Source organism: Eptatretus burgeri, chromosome 3, assembly GCF_056783735.1.
Source record: "Eptatretus burgeri isolate ZD-2024b chromosome 3, Ebu_testis_v1, whole genome shotgun sequence".
NCBI lineage: Eukaryota > Metazoa > Chordata > Myxini > Myxiniformes > Myxinidae > Eptatretus > Eptatretus burgeri.
In genome coordinates, this window is record NC_140963.1 from 22,196,355 (window position 1) to 22,218,866 (window position 22,512).

A 22,512-nucleotide genomic window follows, 5' to 3' on the forward strand; every position below is an offset into this window, starting at 1 on the left:
GGTAAAGAAGAATCTGAACCGTCAAGGTCAGCGATAACACCGCTCGGTTATCCCTGTCGTATGGAATGAACCGCTTAAGCGGTCCTAAGCCGACCTGCGGCGTGGTGCAACCCCTCGAGAGGTTACCCGCGCGGGTATTTGGGTATATCGACATTTGGCGATTCACCCTATTTCGCGCGGGTAGAATGCGGACTGGGTTGTGGTGAGGTTAAACCCCCACCCGTGACTGGCTCCTGGCGGTAGTTCCAGGAGGGTCACGACTGAATTGTCCGTCTGTTGGGCGACGCGGTCACGATTAGAGTTACGTGGCCGATCGCACGCCTGGTGGGCCAGAATTCGTAACAATATATTAAACCTTCAAAAATGTTCTCTGAAATGGCTGAACCGGTCATCACTGCCAGCATTTATGAAGTGGCATTTCTAATTATGTCTCTTATTAATTACATTACACACCAGTACACAAAATACTCCACACAAAACAAGTCCTGGTGAGGGTCTGCAATGTCTGATTGCTCTTTTTCTTGTTTATTTTGTTTTGGAGGAGGAGGAGGTGGGAGAGGGGGTCTTTCAAATGGGATATAAAAATGTAATTTGTAATATAATTTTGCCCAATTTGTGAAGAATTAAATAGTACTCAGTTGGCTTGTGCTCTTTGTGAGAAGCTTCTCTCGGCAAGATGTCTTGATAAAGTTTCTCAAACTCCAAAGCCTTTGCAGCTGCTCTCTTTGAAAAGTGGTTGTGTGAGGTTTGCTTAATTGCAGGTGTATTTATTTCTCGATGCTTGCATAATTTGTACTTCACGCTGACTTTGGTTGGCTTGATGTTGTGCAAAGAACATGTCACCTGACACCTGAATGTGTCCTTGTTGGTGTTGGTGGTACCTTTGGTCGCAGGCTTGTGTATTTGTGTGAATGGGCTGAAGCAGCTGTGTGCACATAACTTATTGTGCTGTTACGCATATGAACTTCTGCTCCAGCTCGAGCTAAAAGTGGATCTTGGTTTGTTGGCTTGAACTTGGCATAGTTTGTTGCTTGTCTGAAATTGTATCGAGTCCCGTTTTAGACCGTGTGATCGGTTGGGCTAATTGCGTCCTTTTTATTGCTTAAACAATGTATTCTATTCCTTTTTTTGGGGGGGGGGGGGTGGTAGGAGGAAGGTGAAAGTTGAACACTGATTAATCGGTCCTGAAAATGTTTTCTATTCATTATTCAAAGTTTCAAAAATGTATTCCCTTTGGTCAGTCCAGGTTTTTATTTTATGCCTCCTCTGACTAAGTTGCCTGACTCATTGTTTTCCAGTTGTCCATACGTCCAAACATCGTGGTTTTCTCTGCAACCGCTTATCCGATTAACATGAAATTTTCACCGCAGTTGTGACTACTCATGAAGAATGTTTTAATGATCATTATGACGTCAGAGGTCACGTGGTGTGGCAGCAATGTTGGCAAAAAGGAAAACCTTTGGACCTCTATCTCCGAAACCACTGCATGGAAAAAAAAGAATAAAAAGATGGACTTTCAATAGACCAGGATTGAAAGACTAGCATCTAATCAATTTGCGACCAGAGGGACCTGCTGTTTACCTGTTCGTTGGATTGGGTATTGTTATTACATGATGACGTCGTGATCTGTGACGAGGAAGAGAGGGTTTTCGTATAATCGCCGGTTGCTAACTGAAAATGGCAGATTGCCTCTGCAGCGATGATGGATTCTTTGAGTTTTCTTATTAGAAGTTATCTTCCTGTTTTTTGTTGAGTATATGTGGTATGTTATTTGTTTTTGTGTGTGGATCACGGTTATGGTTGTTGTCAATTGGAGGCACCCAAGGGAGGACAAGCTGAATAGTGCAAACAGAGGCAAAGCAAAAGAACACAGTTCACAGATGAGGTCATACTCACAATTGCATGAACTTTTATCCACAATGCCATGCCTGGTTGTTCCAGAGCATACACCTGGCCACCTGGCCTGGTGACGATTGGAATTTCCATGTATAAGGAATTAACAGAGTTGGGATGGATTTTTGAGTTTATCTGAGAGGAAATGAAGGTTTAAACGGTCATCCCCAATAAAGGTTGGGGTTGGTGGTGGGGGGTGAGGGGGGGGTGTATGCCACATAAGTGCTTACATTGTAGAATATGCAGCCAGAGGTGTTCTTGTGCTTTATTGATGGTTTGTGTCGACCGTAAGGAATGGAGTTCATGATGTCTATGTCAACTCCACTCATGGGGGTGGGGGGGGGGCTGTCAATCGGAGTCCTAATGTGAGAGAGTGTCGTGCTGATGATGATGATTACTTTCTTTTCGAGAAGGTTGGAATTGGAAAATGAGAAGTATGATGGAGGGAAAGTGTGGGAAGACAGAACTTGACCATCCCAAGACTCTGAGCTGAGGTGAAGAAAAATAAACTTGAAATAGACATCACAGGACCAAGCATGGATGGATGGATGGCATGCAGGAACTGGTTTGCTGTACAATTGGGAACAACCTGCACCTGCAACAGTTAAAGACGGGACAGATCCCATTCTGGCATTCTTTAGCTTTTGACGTTTTCACGTAGTTGGGAGAAATGCCTGCACTTGCGGAGAAACCGTAATGGGAATGAAGTCCATATTAAATCCGTGATGGCATTGTGCATCTATATTGAACCCGCTGGCCAAACACTTGGTCTTTTTACAGCGCGGCGCCATCGCGCTGTTATATAATTGGCTATTCTGTCCTGTCTTCTGTCACACTCATGGTTGAGTGTGATGTGGGTGGAGATTGCCGGGTGGATTGTGGGCAGAGATTGCCGGGTGCATTGGGGGCGGAGATTGCCGGGTGCATTGGGGGCGGAGATTGCTGGGTGGATTGTGGGCGGAGATTGCTGGGTGGATTGTGGGCGGAGATTTCCGGGTGGATTGTGGGCGGAGATTGCCGGGTGCATTGTGGGCGGAGATTGCCGGGTGCATTGTGGGCGGAGATTGCCGGGTGCATTGTGGGCGGAGATTGCCGGGTGCATTGTGGGCGGAGATTGCCGGGTGCATTGTGGGCGGAGATTGCCGGGTGCATTGTGGGCGGAGATTGCCGGGTGCATTGTGGGCGGAGATTGCCGGGTGCATTGTGGGCGGAGATTGCCGGGTGCATTGTGGGCGGAGATTGCCGGGTGCATTGTGGGCGGAGATTGCCGGGTGCATTGGGGGCGGAGATTGCCGGGTGCATTGTGGGCGGAGATTGCCGGGTGCATTGTCGGCGGAGATTGCCGGGTGCATTGGGGGCGGAGATTGCCGGGTGCATTGTCGGCGGAGATTGCCGGGTGCATTGTGGGCGGAGCTTGCCGGGTGCATTGTGGGCGGAGCTTGCCGGGTGCATTGTGGGCGGAGCTTGCCGGGTGCATTGTGGGCGGAGATTGCCGGGTGCATTGTGGGCGGAGATTGCCGGGTGCATTGTGGGCGGAGATTGCCGGGTGCATTGTGGGCGGAGATTGCCGGGTGCATTGTGGGCGGAGATTGCCGGGTGCATTGTGGGCGGAGATTGCCGGGTGCATTGGGGGCGGAGATTGCCGGGTGCATTGTCGGCGGAGATTGCCGGGTGCATTGTGGGCGGAGATTGCCGGGTGCATTGTCGGCGGAGATTGCCGGGTGCATTGGGGGCGGAGATTGCCTGGGTGCATTGTGGGCGGAGATTGCCGGGTGCATTGTGGGCGGAGATTGCCGGGTGCATTGTGGGCGGAGATTGCCGGGTGCATTGTGGGCGGAGATTGCCGGGTGCATTGTGGGCGGAGAATGCCGGGTGCATTGGGGGCGGAGATTGCCGGGTGCATTGTGGGCGGAGATTGCCGGGTGCATTGTGGGCGGAGATTGCCGGGTGCATTGTGGGCGGAGATTGCCGGGTGCATTGTGGGCGGAGATTGCCGGGTGCATTGTGGGCGGAGATTGCCGGGTGCATTGTGGGCGGAGATTGCCGGGTGCATTGTGGGCGGAGATTGCCGGGTGCATTGTGGGCGGAGATTGCCGGGTGCATTGTGGGCGGAGATTGCCGGGTGCATTGGGGGCGGAGATTGCCGGGTGCATTGGGGGCGGAGATTGCCGGGTGCATTGTCGGCGGAGATTGCCGGGTGCATTGTGGGCGGAGCTTGCCGGGTGCATTGTGGGCGGAGCTTGCCGGGTGCATTGTGGGCGGAGCTTGCCGGGTGCATTGTGGGCGGAGATTGCCGGGTGCATTGTGGGCGGAGATTGCCGGGTGCATTGTGGGCGGAGATTGCCGGGTGCATTGTGGGCGGAGATTGCCGGGTGCATTGTGGGCGGAGATTGCCGGGTGCATTGTGGGCGGAGATTGCCGGGTGCATTGGGGGCGGAGATTGCCGGGTGCATTGTCGGCGGAGATTGCCGGGTGCATTGTGGGCGGAGATTGCCGGGTGCATTGGGGGCGGAGATTGCCGGGTGCATTGGGGGCGGAGATTGCCTGGGTGCATTGTGGGCGGAGATTGCCGGGTGCATTGTGGGCGGAGATTGCCGGGTGCATTGTGGGCGGAGATTGCCGGGTGCATTGTGGGCGGAGATTGCCGGGTGCATTGTGGGCGGAGAATGCCGGGTGCATTGGGGGCGGAAATTGCCGGGTGCATTGGGGGCGGAGATTGCCGGGTGCATTGGGGGCGGAGATTGCCGGGTGCATTGTCGGCGGAGATTGCCGGGTGCATTGGGGGCGGAGATTGCCGGGTGCATTGTGGGCGGAGATTGCCGGGTGCATTGTGGGCGGAGATTGCCGGGTGCATTGTGGGCGGAGATTGCCGGGTGCATTGTGGGCGGAGATTGCCGGGTGCATTGTGGGCGGAGATTGCCGGGTGCATTGTGGGCGGAGATTGCCGGGTGCATTGTGGGCGGAGATTGCCGGGTGCATTGTTGGCGGAGATTGCCGGGTGCATTGGGGGCGGAGATTGCCGGGTGCATTGTGGGCGGAGATTGCCGGGTGCATTGTGGGCGGAGATTGCCGGGTGCATTGTCGGCGGAGATTGCCGGGTGCATTGGGGGCGGAGATTGCCGGGTGCATTGTGGGCGGAGATTGCCGGGTGCATTGGGGGCGGAGATTGGCCGGGTGCATTGGGGGCGGAGATTGCGGGGTGCATTGTCGGCGGAGATTGCCGGGTGCCTTGGGGGCGGAGATTGCCGGGTGCATTGTGGGCGGAGATTGCCGGGTGCATTGTGGGCGGAGATTGCCGGGTGCATTGGGGGCGGAGATTGCCGGGTGCATTGGGGGCGGAGATTGCCGGGTGCATTGTCGGCGGAGATTGCCGGGTGCATTGGGGCCGGAGATTGCCGGGTGCATTGTGGGCGGAGATTGCCGGGTGCATTGTGGGCGGAGATTGCCGGGTGCATTGTCGGCGGAGATTGCCGGGTGCATTGTGGGCGGAGATTGCCGGGTGCATTGGGGGCGGAGATTGCCGGGTGCATTGGGGGCAGAGATTGCCGGGTGCATTGTGGGCGGAGATTGCCGGGTGCATTGTCGGCGGAGATTGCCGGGTGCATTGTCGGCGGAGATTGCCGGGTGCATTGTCGGCGGAGATTGCCGGGTGCATTGTGGGCGGAGATTGCCGGGTGCATTGTGGGCGGAGATTGCCGGGTGCATTGTGGGCGGAGATTGCCGGGTGCATTGTGGGCGGAGATTGCCTGGTGCATTGTGGGCGGAGTTTGCCGGGTGCATTGTGGGCGGAGATTGCCGGGTGCATTGGGGGCGGAGATTGCCGGGTGCATTGGGGGCGGAGATTGCCGGGTGCATTGTCGGCGGAGATTGCCGGGTGCATTGTGGGCGGAGATTGCCGGGTGCATTGTGGGCGGAGATTGCCGGGTGCATTGTCGGCGGAGATTGCCGGGTGGATTGTCGGCGGAGATTGCCGGGTGGATTGTGGGCGGAGATTGCCGGGTGCATTGTCGGCGGAGATTGCCGGGTGCATTGGGGGTGGAGATTGCCGGGTGCATTGTGGGCGGAGATTGCCGGGTGCATTGTGGGCGGAGATTGCCGGGTGCATTGGGGGTGGAGATTGCCGGGTGCATTGTCGGCGGAGATTGCCGGGTGCATTGGGGGCGGAGATTGCCGGGTGCATTGTGGGCGGAGATTGCCGGGTGCATTGTGGGCGGAGATTGCCGGGTGCATTGTCGGCGGAGATTGCCGGGTGCATTGGGGGCGGAGATTGCCGGGTGCATTGTGGGCGGAGATTGCCGGGTGCATTGTGGGCGGAGATTGCCGGGTGCATTGTGGGCGGAGATTGCCGGGTGCATTGTGGGCGGAGATTGCCGGGTGCATTGTTGGCGGAGATTGCCGGGTGCATTGGGGGCGGAGATTGCCGGGTGCATTGTGGGCGGAGATTGCCGGGTGCATTGTGGGCGGAGATTGCCGGGTGCATTGTCGGCGGAGATTGCCGGGTGCATTGGGGGCGGAGATTGCCGGGTGCATTGTGGGCGGAGATTGCCGGGTGCATTGGGGGCGGAGATTGCCGGGTGCATTGGGGGCGGAGATTGCCGGGTGCATTGTCGGCGGAGATTGCCGGGTGCATTGGGGGCGGAGATTGCCGGGTGCATTGTGGGCGGAGATTGCCGGGTGCATTGTGGGCGGAGATTGCCGGGTGCATTGTGGGCGGAGATTGCCGGGTGGATTGTCGGCGGAGATTGCCGGGTGCATTGTGGGCGGAGATTGCCGGGTGCATTGGGGGCGGAGATTGCCGGGTGCATTGTCGGCGGAGATTGCCGGGTGCATTGGGGGCGGAGATTGCCGGGTGCATTGTGGGCGGAGATTGCCGGGTGCATTGTCGGCGGAGATTGCCGGGTGCATTGTCGGCGGAGATTGCCGGGTGCATTGTCGGCGGAGATTGCCGGGTGCATTGTGGGCGGAGATTGCAGGGTGCATTGTGGGCGGAGATTGCCGGGTGCATTGTGGGCGGAGATTGCCGGGTGCATTGTGGGCGGAGATTGCCGGGTGCATTGTGGGCGGAGATTGCCGGGTGCATTGTGGGCGGAGATTGCCGGGTGCATTGTGGGCGGAGATTGCCGGGTGCATTGTGGGCGGAGATTGCCGGGTGCATTGTGGGCGGAGATTGCCGGGTGCATTGTGGGCGGAGATTGCCGGGTGCATTGTGGGCGGAGATTGCCGGGTGCATTGTGGGCGGAGATTGCCGGGTGCATTGTCGGCGGAGATTGCCGGGTGGATTGTGGGCGGAGATTGCCGGGTGGATTGTGGGCGGAGATTGCCGGGTGCATTGGGGGCGGAGATTGCCGGGTGCATTGTGGGCGGAGCTTGCCGGGTGCATTGTGGGCGGAGCTTGCCGGGTGCATTGTGGGCGGAGATTGCCGGGTGCATTGTGGGCGGAGATTGCCGGGTGCATTGTGGGCGGAGATTGCCGGGTGGATTGTGGGCGGAGATTGCCGGGTGCATTGTGGGCGGGGTTAATGCGGAAGAGCGACGTTTTTTTGTGTTGAATCCTTTTTTTGCGTTGAATCGTCTTTTGTGTGACGCCGGAAGTTGATTTTGTGAGCAGGAAGTGATAATCTTCCTGTTCCGTGAGTTGTTGACACGCAGTGTTGTTACTCTCGTTCTTCATTTTTTTATTTTATTTTTATTTTTTTTTTGGAGTTGTGTTTTTTATAGCGTGGCGACATCGCGCTGTTATATAATTGGCTATTCTGTCCTGTGTCTTCTGTCACACTTATGGCCTCGCACGTCCCTTTGATCTGAGGGCTATAAATATAAATATAAATCTGAGGGCATATAAAATAGAAATTGTCCAACGTCACAACTCTTCCCATCATGCATGCTAATTAACTGTGTCTACATTTAAATTTTATAACTGCAAAATTGTTTCATCATCCTTAACATTTTACTGCCCCCAGCCGCGCGATATCGAAGTATTCGACATCGATGTATTTTTTTTTATTTCTATTTTTTATTCATACAAACAATTTTATGAAATAAAACCTAAAGGTAGAAACGAAGGTTAAATTTGTGTTTTGGGTTTTCTGTGTAGAGGCAAGAGCTCGTTTGTGATGTTCTTGCATATGGCAACATCTGACCAACAGACGTGTTGCTTGTGGAAGTAGTCGTTCGATGTCCGTTGTAATGAATGTGATCCATAAACAAGTAACTTCACAAAAAAAGAAAAACACGTACAGTAAATATCAATTTTTTTTTAATTTTTTGGGGTATTGGGTGATGTGTTGATTATTTAATTTGTGTATATATCAAAAAAAATATTTTTGGGGGGGGTATTGGGTGATGTGTAGATTATTTAATTTGTGTATATATTAAATTAAAAAAAAATTTTTTTGGGGGGGGGGTATTGGGTGATGTGTTTATTATTTAATTTGTGTATATATTAATTATTTTTATTTTTATTTTTTGGGTAATGGGTGGTTTTGATTATTTAATTTGTGTATATATTAAAACCTTTTTTTGGGGGGGGTATTGGGTGATGTGTAGATTATTTAATTTGTGTATATATTAAATTAAAAAAAATTTTTTTGTGGGGTATTGGGTGATGTGTTTATTATTTAATTTGTGTATATATTAATTATTTTTATTTATATTTTTTGGGTATTGGGTGGTGTTGATTATTTAATTTGTGTATATATTAAAACCTTTTTTTGGGGGGGGGGTATTGGGTGATGTGTAGATTATTTAATTTGTGTATATATTAAATTAAAAATAAAAATTTTTGGGGGTATTGGGTGATGTGTTGATTATTTAATTTGTGTATATATTAAATTTTTTTTTAAATTTTTTTGGGGGTATTGGGTGATGTGTTGATTATTTAATTTGTGTATATATTAATTTTCTTGCCATCATGACCGTTAGGAAAGATAACAGACATGGTGGACAGGTTGGGTGTGTGACGGGACGATCGATTCGATTTTGGTTAAGGTTCGGATGCAGATCCGGCCTATCAGTGGGATCCAAAACGTGAACTGTTCAGCCTGGTGGAGGTATGCGCTCTACTGATGACCGTTCTAGCCTCCATTGTCAAGGTACAGTGGTGTACCAGTCTTGTTTTGTTTGTCATGTGAATCATTTTGCAGTTGAATGTATGAAAAAAAAATAAACTGCACAAACACTATAACCCATTGACAAGGTTAACTTGAACCTCTTTTTGGTCTTTTATAAACCGTCACACATTGGTCATGCTTGGCACGAAGCGAATTATTTTGTTGAACTTCAAACTGTATTTGTGAATAATTCCCTACAATGTTAACACCTGTCCTTGAATATGGCAAATGTTCTGCCATCAGATGTTTCAAAGCAGATCTATAGTGGTCTTTAAAAAAAAAAAAACAGTTGCAATGTTCATCAAATGTCATTGACCACCTGTTTGTTAATGGAAACAGTGTGTTGAGCACATTGCTTTGAATTTTATCACTCGTGTGTTAACTTTTAATTCACAGCTATAAATAGCTAAACCTGTGGGCAGAGCAATAGTGAGCAAGCAATAGTCAAGTGGCTTGTCACCTCAAACTCTTAGAAAAAGCAGCTTTGGATCTGGTGCTTTGTGGGGCACAGACCCATGGAAAGGGTGGAGGGTGCAAGACTAGCATTGAGGCCACTGCCCTCTCTGCATTAACAGGCCTGGAGATTTAGTTGCATCATGAGGGATCCAATTTTTTATATTTTTTTGGGGTGGTGTTCTTCATGGCATCAATTTGTGAAAGGTGTTGCAGAGATGCCAGCCCAAAGGGGGAGAACAGTACCCCCCTTCAAGCTGTTAACAAAGGCCTTGTAAATTGTTAGAATTTCGATTTGACAAAAAGAGTTTGTATGATCAAGGATGTCCAATCAGAAACTGGGATTGGAGGCCAACCTTTTATGTGGTTTTGCCAATTGTGGACCAGATGATAAAAAAACCAAAAGAGCAATGTAGTGGAATTGTGGTAAGAAACGGTTCCTCATTTCGTCTGTGCAAAGCATACCGATTTGGATTTGTATCTCGTGGAGAGAGCGCTTCTTTACCGTGAGGAGGCACCGGTGCAGTGAACTGCTCGATGAGATTTCCTGACCCGTGAAAAATCTGCGCATGTCGGGGGAGATCTGGCGAAAATGCTGTGGCAATAGAAGAAAATCCGCGAGTGTTTTGTCATTGATACAATGGAGACGAGGGGTATAACGTTATCGGTTTGCAGTGGTTCCTGGTTCATGATCTGCTAATTACACTAATAGCTATGCTGAATGGAAACGCATTCTTTAACTCGCAGGACATGACATCTTTCCTATCTGAGGGGCAGATTGTGCTGAGCGTCTTAAAATGTAACGGCTCAGATGGTGCTGTTTGTAGCAGGATGGTGATTTACACGAAGATGCTCCGAACGTTTCCATCGTGCAATGGCCGTACATGTGATGACCTGGTAATTACTGGATACATCAATAGATGCTGTTAGTGTTTTCCTTCTGGAAGTAACTCACGGGGGATGATGTGTTACGCTGGTGAGACGTCCCACGAAATGTGTTTATCCCACAAAGTTGCAATACACGTTCAGGAAGCAGGTCATGTTTGTGGCTTGCGGAAGATGTTTTTTTTCGTACGTACAGTATTGTTTGTGTATGGCTCGTTGAAGATATGTTTTAGAACCGTGTTATGCTCGTGGCACGTGAAAAATAAAATAAAATCTCCGTGAAAACTGAATATGCGTGCCAATTTCCCGCATGCCTGGTGTTGGCTTAATGGTTCGGGGTGGTGGGTTTGGGATCCCAGGATCCTGAGTTCAAATCCCCTTTGGCTATTGAATTAATACCAGGTGGGGTTGACTCTGCCTGTCATCCTTCCGAGTTCGGCAAAATGAGTGCCAGCTTGCTGGTATCCAGTGTAACCACTCTTCATTTTCATAAATGCCAAGGTGAGCCAATGAAAAAAGCCAAGGATTCACAAGGTTTCGGAAAAGCGATGATAATAGAAAAACCAAGATGCCAAGGTGAACAACGAATAGCCAAGATCTTGTGAAAAAAGCCAAGGACTGGTCACACTGCTGGTATCCTGTGTCGGAGTGGCGACCCATCCAGGATTGTACCCAATAGTCAAGGAGACTGTTTAGGCAGCACCAATGCTCTGCACAGAGTATGGTCCCAATGGATGGAATTTCCTGAAAATGTAGGAGCATATCGTGTGTGTGTGTGTGTATGTGTGTGTGTGTGTGTGTGTGTGTGTGTGTGTGTGTGTGTGTGTGTGTGTGTGTGTGTGTGTGTGTGTATATGTGTGTGTGTGTATATATATATATATGTGTGTGTGTGTGTGTGTGTGTATATATGTGTGTGTGTGTGTGTGTGTATATATGTGTGTGTGTGTGTATATGTGTGTGTGTGTGTGTATATGTGTGTGTGTGTGTGTGTGTGTGTGATTTGTTTTTCTTGTGTTGAACTGTAAAAAAATAAAGGTAGGGTAAAAAGCTGGTGGTACAGAACAAAAATATACGTTATAAAAAAAATAAAATTTTGGTTTCCTTGTGTGCTGTGTGCAGGAGCAAAGTCCTGATATGGATTCTTCAGAGGAGCGTAGTGGTAACAATGGCCATGTAGATGGTGCTCCAGAAGCAATCGCTACGAGCCCATATGATGGGGCTTTTGCAGAAGGGCCTGACATCATACCCTTGAGCTCTGCCAAACATTCGGTCACTCTGGATGGTGACAGCGATGCAGATGGAAACAGCTCTGAGGTGGAATGTTGTTGCTCATCTGGTTCTTTTAGATGTCGTTAAATGTTTTTATTTATATTATTTTAACAAAATAATTGTATACTTTTTTTGCCCATATGTTAAGTCTGAGCTAAAATCTTTGTTTTTGCCATATTGTTGTTGTAGACTGGTGGTTGTATGTGACGTCAAATCGTTCACCCAGACGGTCACCAATTTGCGACAGTCCCTGGTGCCATACGTAGTCCGCTGGGAAGACGAAATTTAATCCTTTCTTTGGTTTCTGATGAAGACTACAGTAACTCCGAATCTGTTCCAAGAACCCTTGATGAACCACCACGTTTGAACCCTCAGGCTTCTTAGCTCTTATGCAGCACAAGGCTGTGGGGTAGCACCACTGGTTGAAGGTGTGGCTGTGCGGCTTGTACAATGCTCTCTGCTCTTCGGGCCAGAAATTTGATATTTGGACATGGTGCTGGCGATATCTCGCCTACTGTTCACCAAGGACACCATGGGATCTTTTACGTCCACGAACTAAAGCTATCAGATGGGACACCCAGTTGAACACCCATCCGAGGGACGGCACACATTGAATTCCCTGCCTGTGAAACACCGGAATGACGGTTTATAGCTCGGTTAGGATTCAGACCCAGGCTAGACCACTTCGAGGCTTGAGTACCTACTTCTCAGCCATCATGTCAGCACTTAAACCCTCCTAAAGAGGGTTTTTCATAATTAAAAAAAACCGCAGCTTTGCTTGTGCCATTTGTGTATTGTTCCCAATTTCAGACCTTGCACCAGACTTGACACTCCAGTAGTGGAAGAACAGGGTTTAGTAAAGATGAGGGATGTGAAGAACAAGGAAACTATTCACGTTACAGTACTGCCCGAGCCCACGCTATACATTTCATGGAGGCCTTTGGCTTCAAAATGGACGTCAATGCCAATGTGGAAGCTTAAAACCCTGTCCAGATCATTAAGTACCAATACCCAAAAGTTGGGGCTTATATCTGCTACGGTTTGGCCATGAAAGAGTAATGTACAAACATGCACAAAAATATTTTAAGATTTTTACTTTTTCAGTACACATGTGCCTGAACCCATACATGGTTTGTTTTCCTGTGCAGCACTGTGTACCCCACCCAAGCCGAGTTTCCCGATCAACATCGGGTTACTTAGACTTTAGTAAACCATCAAGAAGATCAATGGTTACAGCTGTCATAAAAATTAACGTGATTGTACACCATGGCAATGATGGGCTGAATGGCCTCATTTCCTTGTTTGAGATCAGTTTCTTGATCTTGATGCCATACATGCATGTACATACATGCATATATACATACATACATATATACATACATACATGCATATATACATACATACATATATACATACATACATACATGCATATATACATACATACATACATGCATATATACATGCATGCATACATACATACATACATATTTCCTACATACATACATATTTCCTACATACATACATATTTCCTACATACATACATATTTCCTACATACATACATACATATTTCCTACATACATACATACATATTTCCTACATACATACATACATATTTCCTACATACATACATACATATTTCCTACATACATATTGTTGTGGTTACCAGATTCGCAAACCACCATTCAGGTCCCTTAGGTGAGGTATCTCGGTAAGTGCATGTGTAGTTAGGCCCAAACCCGTTGTCTAGTGGGAATACATGTCATTTATACGTGCTGCGACTCTTCAGGATAGCCGTTTTTCTTTTACTATCTTTATTTTGGACCAACCGCCATGATTACCATCACAACCACAACATCAACCACCAACCACAACGCCGCTTCACCACAACCGCCACGACCTTCCCGTCACACCTCGCAACCGTAGCATCGCCACCGTTCTTGCCCCGCTGTGGGTACCGGTGTTGGACTCATGCAGAACGCGCGTCGAACAGCGTGTACAAAATCACGGATTTTGTGCTTCAAAAACGGATCAAAAACGACACACGCCCACTTTTTGCCGTCCAATCGGTGAGCGAGGGCGGGTTGGCCCGCCCCCAGGGCGATCGATATATGCAAATTTGTGGATCAAAAAGCCTTCACGCCCACTTTTTCTCGGGCCAATGGGGAGCGAGGTGAAAGGTCAAAGGGAGGGGGTCAAAGGCGAAGTTACGGGGGGATAAAAGGACGGTGTTCGTCAGTCAGAGAAGGAAAAGGAGAACGAGAACGGAAGGAGAACGAGAAGGAGTCGGAACGGAGGGGACGAGTGTGGAAGTCTGGAGCCCGAAGCCTGCAGTGGCTGGAGAAGCTGAAGAGAGTCGGACGAGGGGGTGCTCGCGTCGGTGCCGGGAGCTGCACGCCCGAGGGAGGCCGGCAGCGCGACCTGGCCGAGGTGGAGACGCACACCAGGGATAATAAAGATCCTCTATACCCCGAGCATCAGCAACCCCCTCCTGTTTCCCCCCGCGCTGAGATAGTGCGACCAAGGGGGCCCCGTTCCCACCCCCTACCAGACACCGTCCACGAGGCCCGCGGGTTGCGGGGCCATCGCCGCTCCGCGTCTCATCACCAGACGGGTAGGCCCGACCCGGTCTCGGCCTCAGGCCTGCCTCATTCTTGGGGGATTTCTTTTCCTTGGTTTTGGGTATGTGTTGTCGGCGTCGTCTGTGAAGTAGAATTGTATAAGTGTTGCCGTGTGCTCGGTAGTCGGTATTAGCTCTGCACTGTGTTTTCACTTTTATATTTGCTTTTTGTGTAAATGGAATTGTGTTTTCTTTTTTTTTGTGTGCATTTGGTGGAATTGTATTTGTGTGCTTCCCGTGTGCCGAGAATAAATGTGCTTTATTGTTGAACTGTTCTCCCGCTTCGCTTCGTCTTTTCCCCCATTGAACCCTCATCTTGCTTCACGTAAAGGGTTGGTAGTGGGCTGAGTACGCCCGATAATTAATCGAACCGTCGAGGTCGACGATAACACCGCTCGGTTATTCTGATAGTACGGAACGGGTCGCTTCAGTGGCCCGTGTCCGAAGTCGACCTGCGGCGAGGTGCGATCGCCCGGTCTACCCTCCGTGTGGGTACTTAGGTAGGTCGAATTTGGCGAGCAACCCTATCCCACGCGGGGGCTGATTGGCTCGATCGCGGTGAGACCGAAAGGTCCACCCGTGACTGGTTCCCGGCGTTAGTCCGAGAGGGTCACGACTGGATTGTCCGTCCGGTGGGCGACGTGCCGCGATTCGAGTTACGTGGCCGTTCGCACGCCGGCGGGCGCGAAATCCGCAACAATATATACTACATACATACATACATATTTCCTACATACATACTTCCTACATACATACATATTTCCTACATACATATATACATGCATTCATATATACATACATGCATATATACTACATACATACATATTTCCTACATACATACATATTTCCTACATACATATTTCCTACATACATATTTCCTACATACATATTTCCTACATACATATATACATGCATTCATATATACATACATGCATATATACATACATACATACATACATATTTCCTACATACATACATACATGCATTCATATATATATATACATACATACATACATATTTCCTACATACATACATATTTCCTACATACATATTTCCTACATACATACATATTTCCTACATACATACATACATATTTCCTACATACATATTTCCTACATACATACATATTTCCTACATACATATTTCCTACATGCATATATACTACATACATACATACATAGCATTGCCTTAGAGGGGGGAGGAGTGTTGTACCCTCGGTAGGAGGTATCCCCAGCGCATATGTAATATTTGTAAGGCTTGGCACAGGTGGAAATCGTAATTGGGATTCCCACTTGTGGGGTGGTGGGGGGAGGTGTTTTTATTTTTTATTTTTAGCATCCCTGACCTGATCTTGGGTCCCTCCCCCCCTCCCACCCCTAACACATTTGCAAAATTTGTAGATTGGCATAGACGACGTCATCTTGTTTTTCTTAAAATGCTGTCGGACCTTGCTATTCGCCGGTCATAAAGCATCACCTGCTTTAACATTAGCGCTTCACATATTCGAGTTATCACACACACACACACACACACACACACACACACACACACACACACACACACACACACACACACACACACACACACACACACACACACACACACACACACACACACACACACACACACACACACACACACACACACACACACACACACACACACACACACACACACACACACACACACACACACACACACACACACACACACACACACACACACACACACACTCGGTAGAATTCTGGCTGGTGGGTCTGGAGAGGAAGATTTTTGAAGCAATTTACACGATTTTCCCCAAAAATTGATCAAGCCTGCCATTTTGACACACTTCCGGTCATGTGATTGGCATGACTTTCACAATTTAACATCCCTACCCTGGCTTAATGTCGTAACCGAAATTTTGTGGCATTCTCACTGGTGTGTCTGGAGAAGAAGATTTTTGAAGAAACGACTTTGTCATGTGACCCGAACAAGCTTTGCAATTTCCGTTCCCAGTCAGGAGAGGAACGTTGCTGCAAATTTTCAGCCAGATCGCCCCGGCGGTTTGGCCAGAGAAGACAGACAGACAGACAGATAGACAGACAGACGGACGGTGTGCGATGACAATACCTTATCTGGAATGAAAATTCCAGATAAGCTGAAACGGTGCAAAAACGGAACCTCTTAGCTTCCATTAATCAGCAAGGTCATGGAATCCATCATCGCAGTTGGGGAAAGGGAATGATTTTATATCAATACAACAGCCTCATCTCTGATCAATTTGGATTCAGAGCTGCTCACTCTACCTTGGACGTGCCTTCAACTCTCCCAACAATGGTGGAGGACCTCAATATCAGACGAGATCATAGCCGTCTCTCGATATATCTCGAGCTTTTGATACAGTCTGGCATCCTGCCTTGCTCTCCAAACTGTCTGCTTTATGGAATCCAAGGCCAACTCTACTCTTGGATTACTGACTTCCGACACTCTCTTTGACAATGGGTGGCTCTCAACAGAACCCTTTAATCTTCTCTCCCTGTCAAGGCTGGAGTACCCCAAGCCAGTGTTCTCGGCCCCATATTGTTCCTAATATTCTTTAATGATTTCACTGACTTTCTTTTGAAATTCTCTATTTCTTTGCTGATGACTCCACTCTCTGCCTTGACATCTGTCATCCTTCTGACAGACAGCCAGCAGCCTTTTCCGTTTCATCTGACCTTGATAAAATCATCAACTTGTCAAACAGTTTTGCTAATTTATGCGTCCATCTTATCCACCCTTTGTGTTCTCCCTTACCACTCGTTGTTAACTACATCCCTTCTTTGTCCGTCTCCGTCTACTTCCTCTCTCCGCCCTGCTGCTGGCTTTTATCTTTTCTGGAATTTCCATTCCAGATAAGGTATCGCGCTCTGTCTCCGTCCGTCCATCCGTCTCCCTTTTCGACCTCTCCGGCCAAACCGCTGGGCGGATCTGCCTGAAATTTGGCAGCAATGTTCCTCTTGTGACTGGTAACGGAGATTGCAAAGCTCATTCCTGTGACATGACTTTAAGGATGTTAAAATGGCCGACTTCATAAATTGCTTCAAAAATGTTCTCCAGACCCACCAGTCAGAATGCAACCAAATTTGGGTTACAGCATGAGGCCAAGGTAGGATGTTAAATTTCCGGTCATTCCGATCGTGTGACCGGAAGTGTGTCAAAACAGCTGACTTGGTCAACTTTTGGGATAATCGCATTAATTCCTTTAAAAAAAATCTTCTTCTCCAGACCCAAGTGTCAGAATGTAACCAAATTTGGGTTACAACATTAGACGAGGGCCCACGTACGTTGCAGGTTCAGTGGTGCTATTTTCCCCCTTTCACCTGCTGTTCCTTTTATGATGTTGTGTCCTGATTTGTTCTGTCATCACTTTTCCAGAAGCCTCGACCATGTTTCAAAAAAGTAAAATAAAAAGCCCCCAATTTGTGGCATTTTTCAGGAATGTATCACCCGCAAATAGTGGGGCCGGGGTGTAGGTGTAGGTTATGCCCATGACTTGTACCCTGGCTACCCCCAGTCAGTACCCAAAATCTCGTGGCGATTAGCCTGGCCTTTAAAAAAAAAAAATATATATATATATATATTTTCCCTTCTTCGATTTACACAAACACAGGCAAAGAATCTTGTTGGTGGAGTTAGCTTAAAACCTTTAAAACCTTGCCCAAATTCTGAAGTACCTGCACCCTAAATCTTTTGCCTCCAAGTCCTACGGTTCGGCCATGAAAGTAAAATGCACTAACAAACAACCGATCACTTGAAAATATTAACAAGATATCCCCACGTCACGATAATCTGGACTCACCGTGATAACTTGGGCCTGGAAACACTCACATGTGCTTGGACAGGATAGAGGACATGAGACGGAAACCTTCCTATGCGCAATGCTTGCATGTGATGTGATGGCAGTTGTTAGACAGAGACACAGACAGATACACACGAATACAGTCACTCCATCGTTTGACCACCAATGCACACTTTCAAGATGGAGTTATTCCTCACCGCACGTACTTCTCGCTGATCCTCTTGTGAGCTGTCCCATGCACTGTCATCGACTGTACCATGAACTCCACTGTCTGTGCTGTTTCTCTCTGTCTTTGTCTTTGTCTCTGTCTCTGTCTCTGTCTCTCTATTTCCCCCATGCACGGCTTTTATAACATTGTGATAGTAAGGAACCTGGCGCCCATTGTTCTGCCACAGTACTTCTCATTACTTTGTCACATTGCTGATGCCCCTTTCGGACATTACCATTTCCCAGGCTCATCACTCACCTTCCTGTATAGTCGCTGAGGTTTTGTGTTCGCCTTCTTCGAGGCATTCACTGGTGTGTTGAAGCTGCTCAAACCAGATACAAAAACAAAATGTGACGGACGGATGGACAGAACCCATTTCTATATCCCCCGCCAACTTCGTTGGTTGGCGGGGGATAAAAAAAAAAAGAGAAAGATTGCAATGCAAAATTATTTATAAGATTGATGGATGGTAGGTGCTTGAATACATTACAGAATGGTGGGGCCACCTTTAATACACTGCTGATACGCACTTCGACACGTTCTATCATTCCACGCAGAAAACAAATACTTGTGATGTGCATTTATTGATGAAATAACTTTTCTTACTCCCGTTACTCCCCTATGGCTGTTCACAAGAAAAAAAAAATTCCCCCAAAAAGTGATTCCTACTTTTTAGCCTCTTTGTATTTGCGGGCAAAACTATAGCATTTTCCTTGTAAACTGCTTCAAATTACGAAATGAAATGAGGAACGATTGCGAGTGGTTTGGTGGGTGTATAAATCTGGAATGCTGCCTGGTATATTGGTTACCTAGTAGCCAGACCTTTTGAGTTGTATATTCCCTCCCCCAACACTTAACCCTGATGTATGCTTTGCATTTCCGTATTAGTTTTGGAGGCAAATCCAACCTTACAAAATCCACAGAGTGCACGTTCCACAGCACCCTGGTCGATGAACATTGGTCATTCCAGATGCAGGTTCTTGAGGTTTTTCTCCAAGGAACCTCAACTTTATTCTCCAGATCACAGACAGCTGTATTATTTTATAACACATATTATGAAGTTTATTCATCTCTGTTTTTAAAAATAGGACTGCATGTCAAGAAGCTCACCTGGATCAGGAGCAATTGTGGCTCAAACCTCCCACAGACCCCCTTCGACCCTGATGTTAAAAAAATTATTATTATTATTTTTTCTTAAATGCTGTGAACAAACTTTGTTACATCACTGTTGATGAAAGCTGTGGTCAAATTTCATCGAAATTGTCTACTTTTGGACAAGAGAGAAAATGCCTATTTTGCGGGTCAAACTCCCTCCCCCCCTGCCCCCAACCCCCTCAGCCTCCTTAGTGAGCTCAGATTTTGATGTGGTCAATAAACCTTCATGAAGCATCATATATGAAGCTTGTGGCCAAGTTTCATCAAAATTGTGTGTTTGATTCAAGCGATTAATGACTGAAGTGTTGACTCACTCACTCACGGGCACTGCTCGATCGCATAAGCTCGCCATATTAAAGCCCAGGTGAGCTAAAAATGAAGATTGTAGGTGCCAACGCAGAGATGTACCCCCTTTAATTTGTGAATAAGAATAATGGGGTGATACCTTTTGTGGTTTATGGGTGTAAGGAAAATTCTCCAATACATCTTTCTGTCCTTGATGCATTTACCTATCTTGAACATTTGGTCTGAGTTATTGTAGTTCAGAACAAAGATAAAGTGACACATCCTCTTTTGTCAATGAATATTACTACAAAGTTTTTATTTTTATTATTATTATTTTTAATTAATTAGTTAATTAATTTTCTTCCCCTTCCAGGTGGAATCTGGTGTGGAGAATGGAGCTGATGCTGAGTTGCACATTAATGGGACAAGTGAGAAATATCCATTTCCAATGTCAGGTGTACCCTGTGGTGAGTGAATTTGTCATTAGTGCTGCTCTTATAATTGGTTGTTTACCCTCTATCCCTCTGCAGAGGTGTGACGTGAGCACTCGTTTCTCTTTTTGTGTTCCATGCACAAATTGTCTCTCTTGTTTTGAAGGTTTATTAGCCCCGTGAAGGGAGATGAGAGGTTATTGGAATCATTGAGTCCACAAGCAGCTCTAACTCTAAAGTAGATTGTTCATTGTCGGAAGTAATATAATCGGTATTACCCCGGTGAGTTTTTGCATTAAATGTCCTGTTTTTGTTTTGTAGCCAATGGCTAGTCTTCCGTTAGACCCTGATTTTGCTCTTGATTTTTTTTTTTTTTTTTTTATCAGCAGTCACCTTTTCTCATGATTGCTGTGTTTTTACTTTTATTTTTTTTTTCCTTCCATTTGGTCACTTCGGAAGTTCAAATTTTCTTTGTAAATTAAAATATTTTCTGCAGAAACTTCTGCAGCTGTCGACGAAGTCCTGCCCGAAGAAGAATCTCAAACCTCCACTGACCCATTGCAAGGTAACCCGCCGGGTTTTGTTGCCGTTGGACATGTTGACAAATCTGAGCCTGCATTTTGGCAGGTTTGAAGCTTAAAATATTTTTAATAGTTTACTTTTCATCATTGTATGCACATGTAGAATTTTTCAACCCTGCCCCCCAATCTTGCTTGCGCTCAATTGAGGACTATTTTAACTTTTGGAATTTGATCCTTCGATGTGCAAATCAACTTTGTTTGTTTGAGTTGCTAGCCTTCTGCTAATAAGTATACAAATACATATTGTTAGACGCAGAGTTTGAGATTCACCATGAGGGAAGTACTCAGGCCCGGGTGTTTGGAAGGAACCCATCGGCTGACGTGCAGCGGAAAGGTCTGCGGCCCAGTGGGTTGCTAAGCAACTACGAGCATCAATTAACTTCAACTCTTACAGGGTTATTCGACTTCCACCGTTTACCTGGGAGCTGAGCGGATTAACTGAGTTTCGTACCCTCAGCACACACTGATTACTGCCGAGCGGTAGTGAGTGTATGCTGGCTGATGAGGGCAAATCACATGGGGTAAAACTTCCCGGCTTATAATACTGCGCACTGTGCTGGACCAATTGAGGAAAGGATGCTATGAGCAGGTTAAACTGCACCGACATTGATTTATTGACAAGGAAGCGCGAGGAAAAGCATGTGGCACCGTGAAGACGAGGGGTTTTTTCTTAGGGGCATTCATACAGCAGGGACATACAGTTTTCATGTGGTGCAACAAAAGACGTACAAGGATACATTCATGCAACAAAGAGCAGAACTAACACGAATTCTGTCTCGCTTTTATACACTTAAGCTAACATAACAGTTGCAGTCAGGATCACTCCGCGGAAGGGTAGACAAGTGAGAAAGATAAGAGAAAAGCTGAGGCATTGGGTACCTCTGGCTTAACTGCAGGCATGTGCTTGTCCAAAGTACATGAAAGTTAAGGGTGGGGGCCGGGGGGGGAGTGTCTGGGTGTTTGATGAAGAGGTACGAGTGTGATGCAGTGTCGGTGCATAGAGTGAGAGACAGAGTCAGTGGTCGCTCCAGAAATAGCGGTTCATTATGACTCGCTGATGACTCTTGTGCGTCCAGTGGACGAGTTGGAAAAGAGAGAAATAATGGGTGAGAATGAGAACTACCTATCATTTGTTGTTGCTGATTTCACCTGCAGCTCAACACTGTACCCATATTGCTTTGCGCTTGGTCCGCTTTCTTGGAGTTCCATTCCGTTCCATTGTAACCACCACCAGCTCGTTGCAGAGGCTTCCAGCCGAACCACTTGCAGAAGAGGAACTCAACTTGAAGCTGGTGACATAGAACCGGCTTGCCTCCGCGACCGACGTTGATACTTCGGGATCAATGTTGAATCCCTGTCTTTTGTGGGGGTGATTCCTGTGACCAAGGGTCATGCGCCACCCTCTCTCCTCTGAACACAGCGTGCACATTAGTCCAGATGCCCTCCGGGGTGATGTCGTCCTCCCCGCGAAGGTGCTCTGCTCGATCCACCTCCAGTTGTCCTCTAACCGCACCATGCATGTCAGCTTCCGACTCAACATGGGGCCACCCCCAGAAGAGTCCCTCACAGTGCAAAGATGACAAAGTCAAATGCTGTTACCAAGCAGATGAAAAGCGCAGCTTCCGATTAATTGGGGGAATGCATTGTTGTTCCATCCACTGAGTGACTTTGAAGGCTTGCGGCTTTTATACGGGAGCCAAACATCTTGGAGGGCAGAGGAGGAGATTGGGACCATACTCTGTGCAGAGCGTTGGTGCTGCCGAAGCGGTCTCCTCGGCTATTGGGCACAATCCTGGACAGGT

At 47.6% G+C, this 22,512-nt stretch overlaps 1 protein-coding gene across 14 annotated transcripts in view; it reads left to right on the forward strand.

Moving 5' to 3' along the window:
- Positions 1-22,512, forward strand: part of LOC147029528 (uncharacterized) — a 195,320-nt gene that overhangs the window by 40,762 nt on the left and 132,046 nt on the right. For all 14 annotated transcript variants that reach the window (XM_085872647.1, XM_085872638.1, XM_085872637.1 and 11 more), the window contains 3 exons: positions 11,460-11,654; positions 20,072-20,165; positions 20,626-20,694. In XM_085872647.1, coding sequence (XP_085728773.1) covers positions 11,475-11,654; positions 20,072-20,165; positions 20,626-20,694 — 343 coding nt within the window. In that variant the 5' untranslated portion in view covers positions 11,460-11,474. Of the gene's footprint in view, positions 1-11,459; positions 11,655-20,071; positions 20,166-20,625; positions 20,695-22,512 lie in introns of those variants that run through there.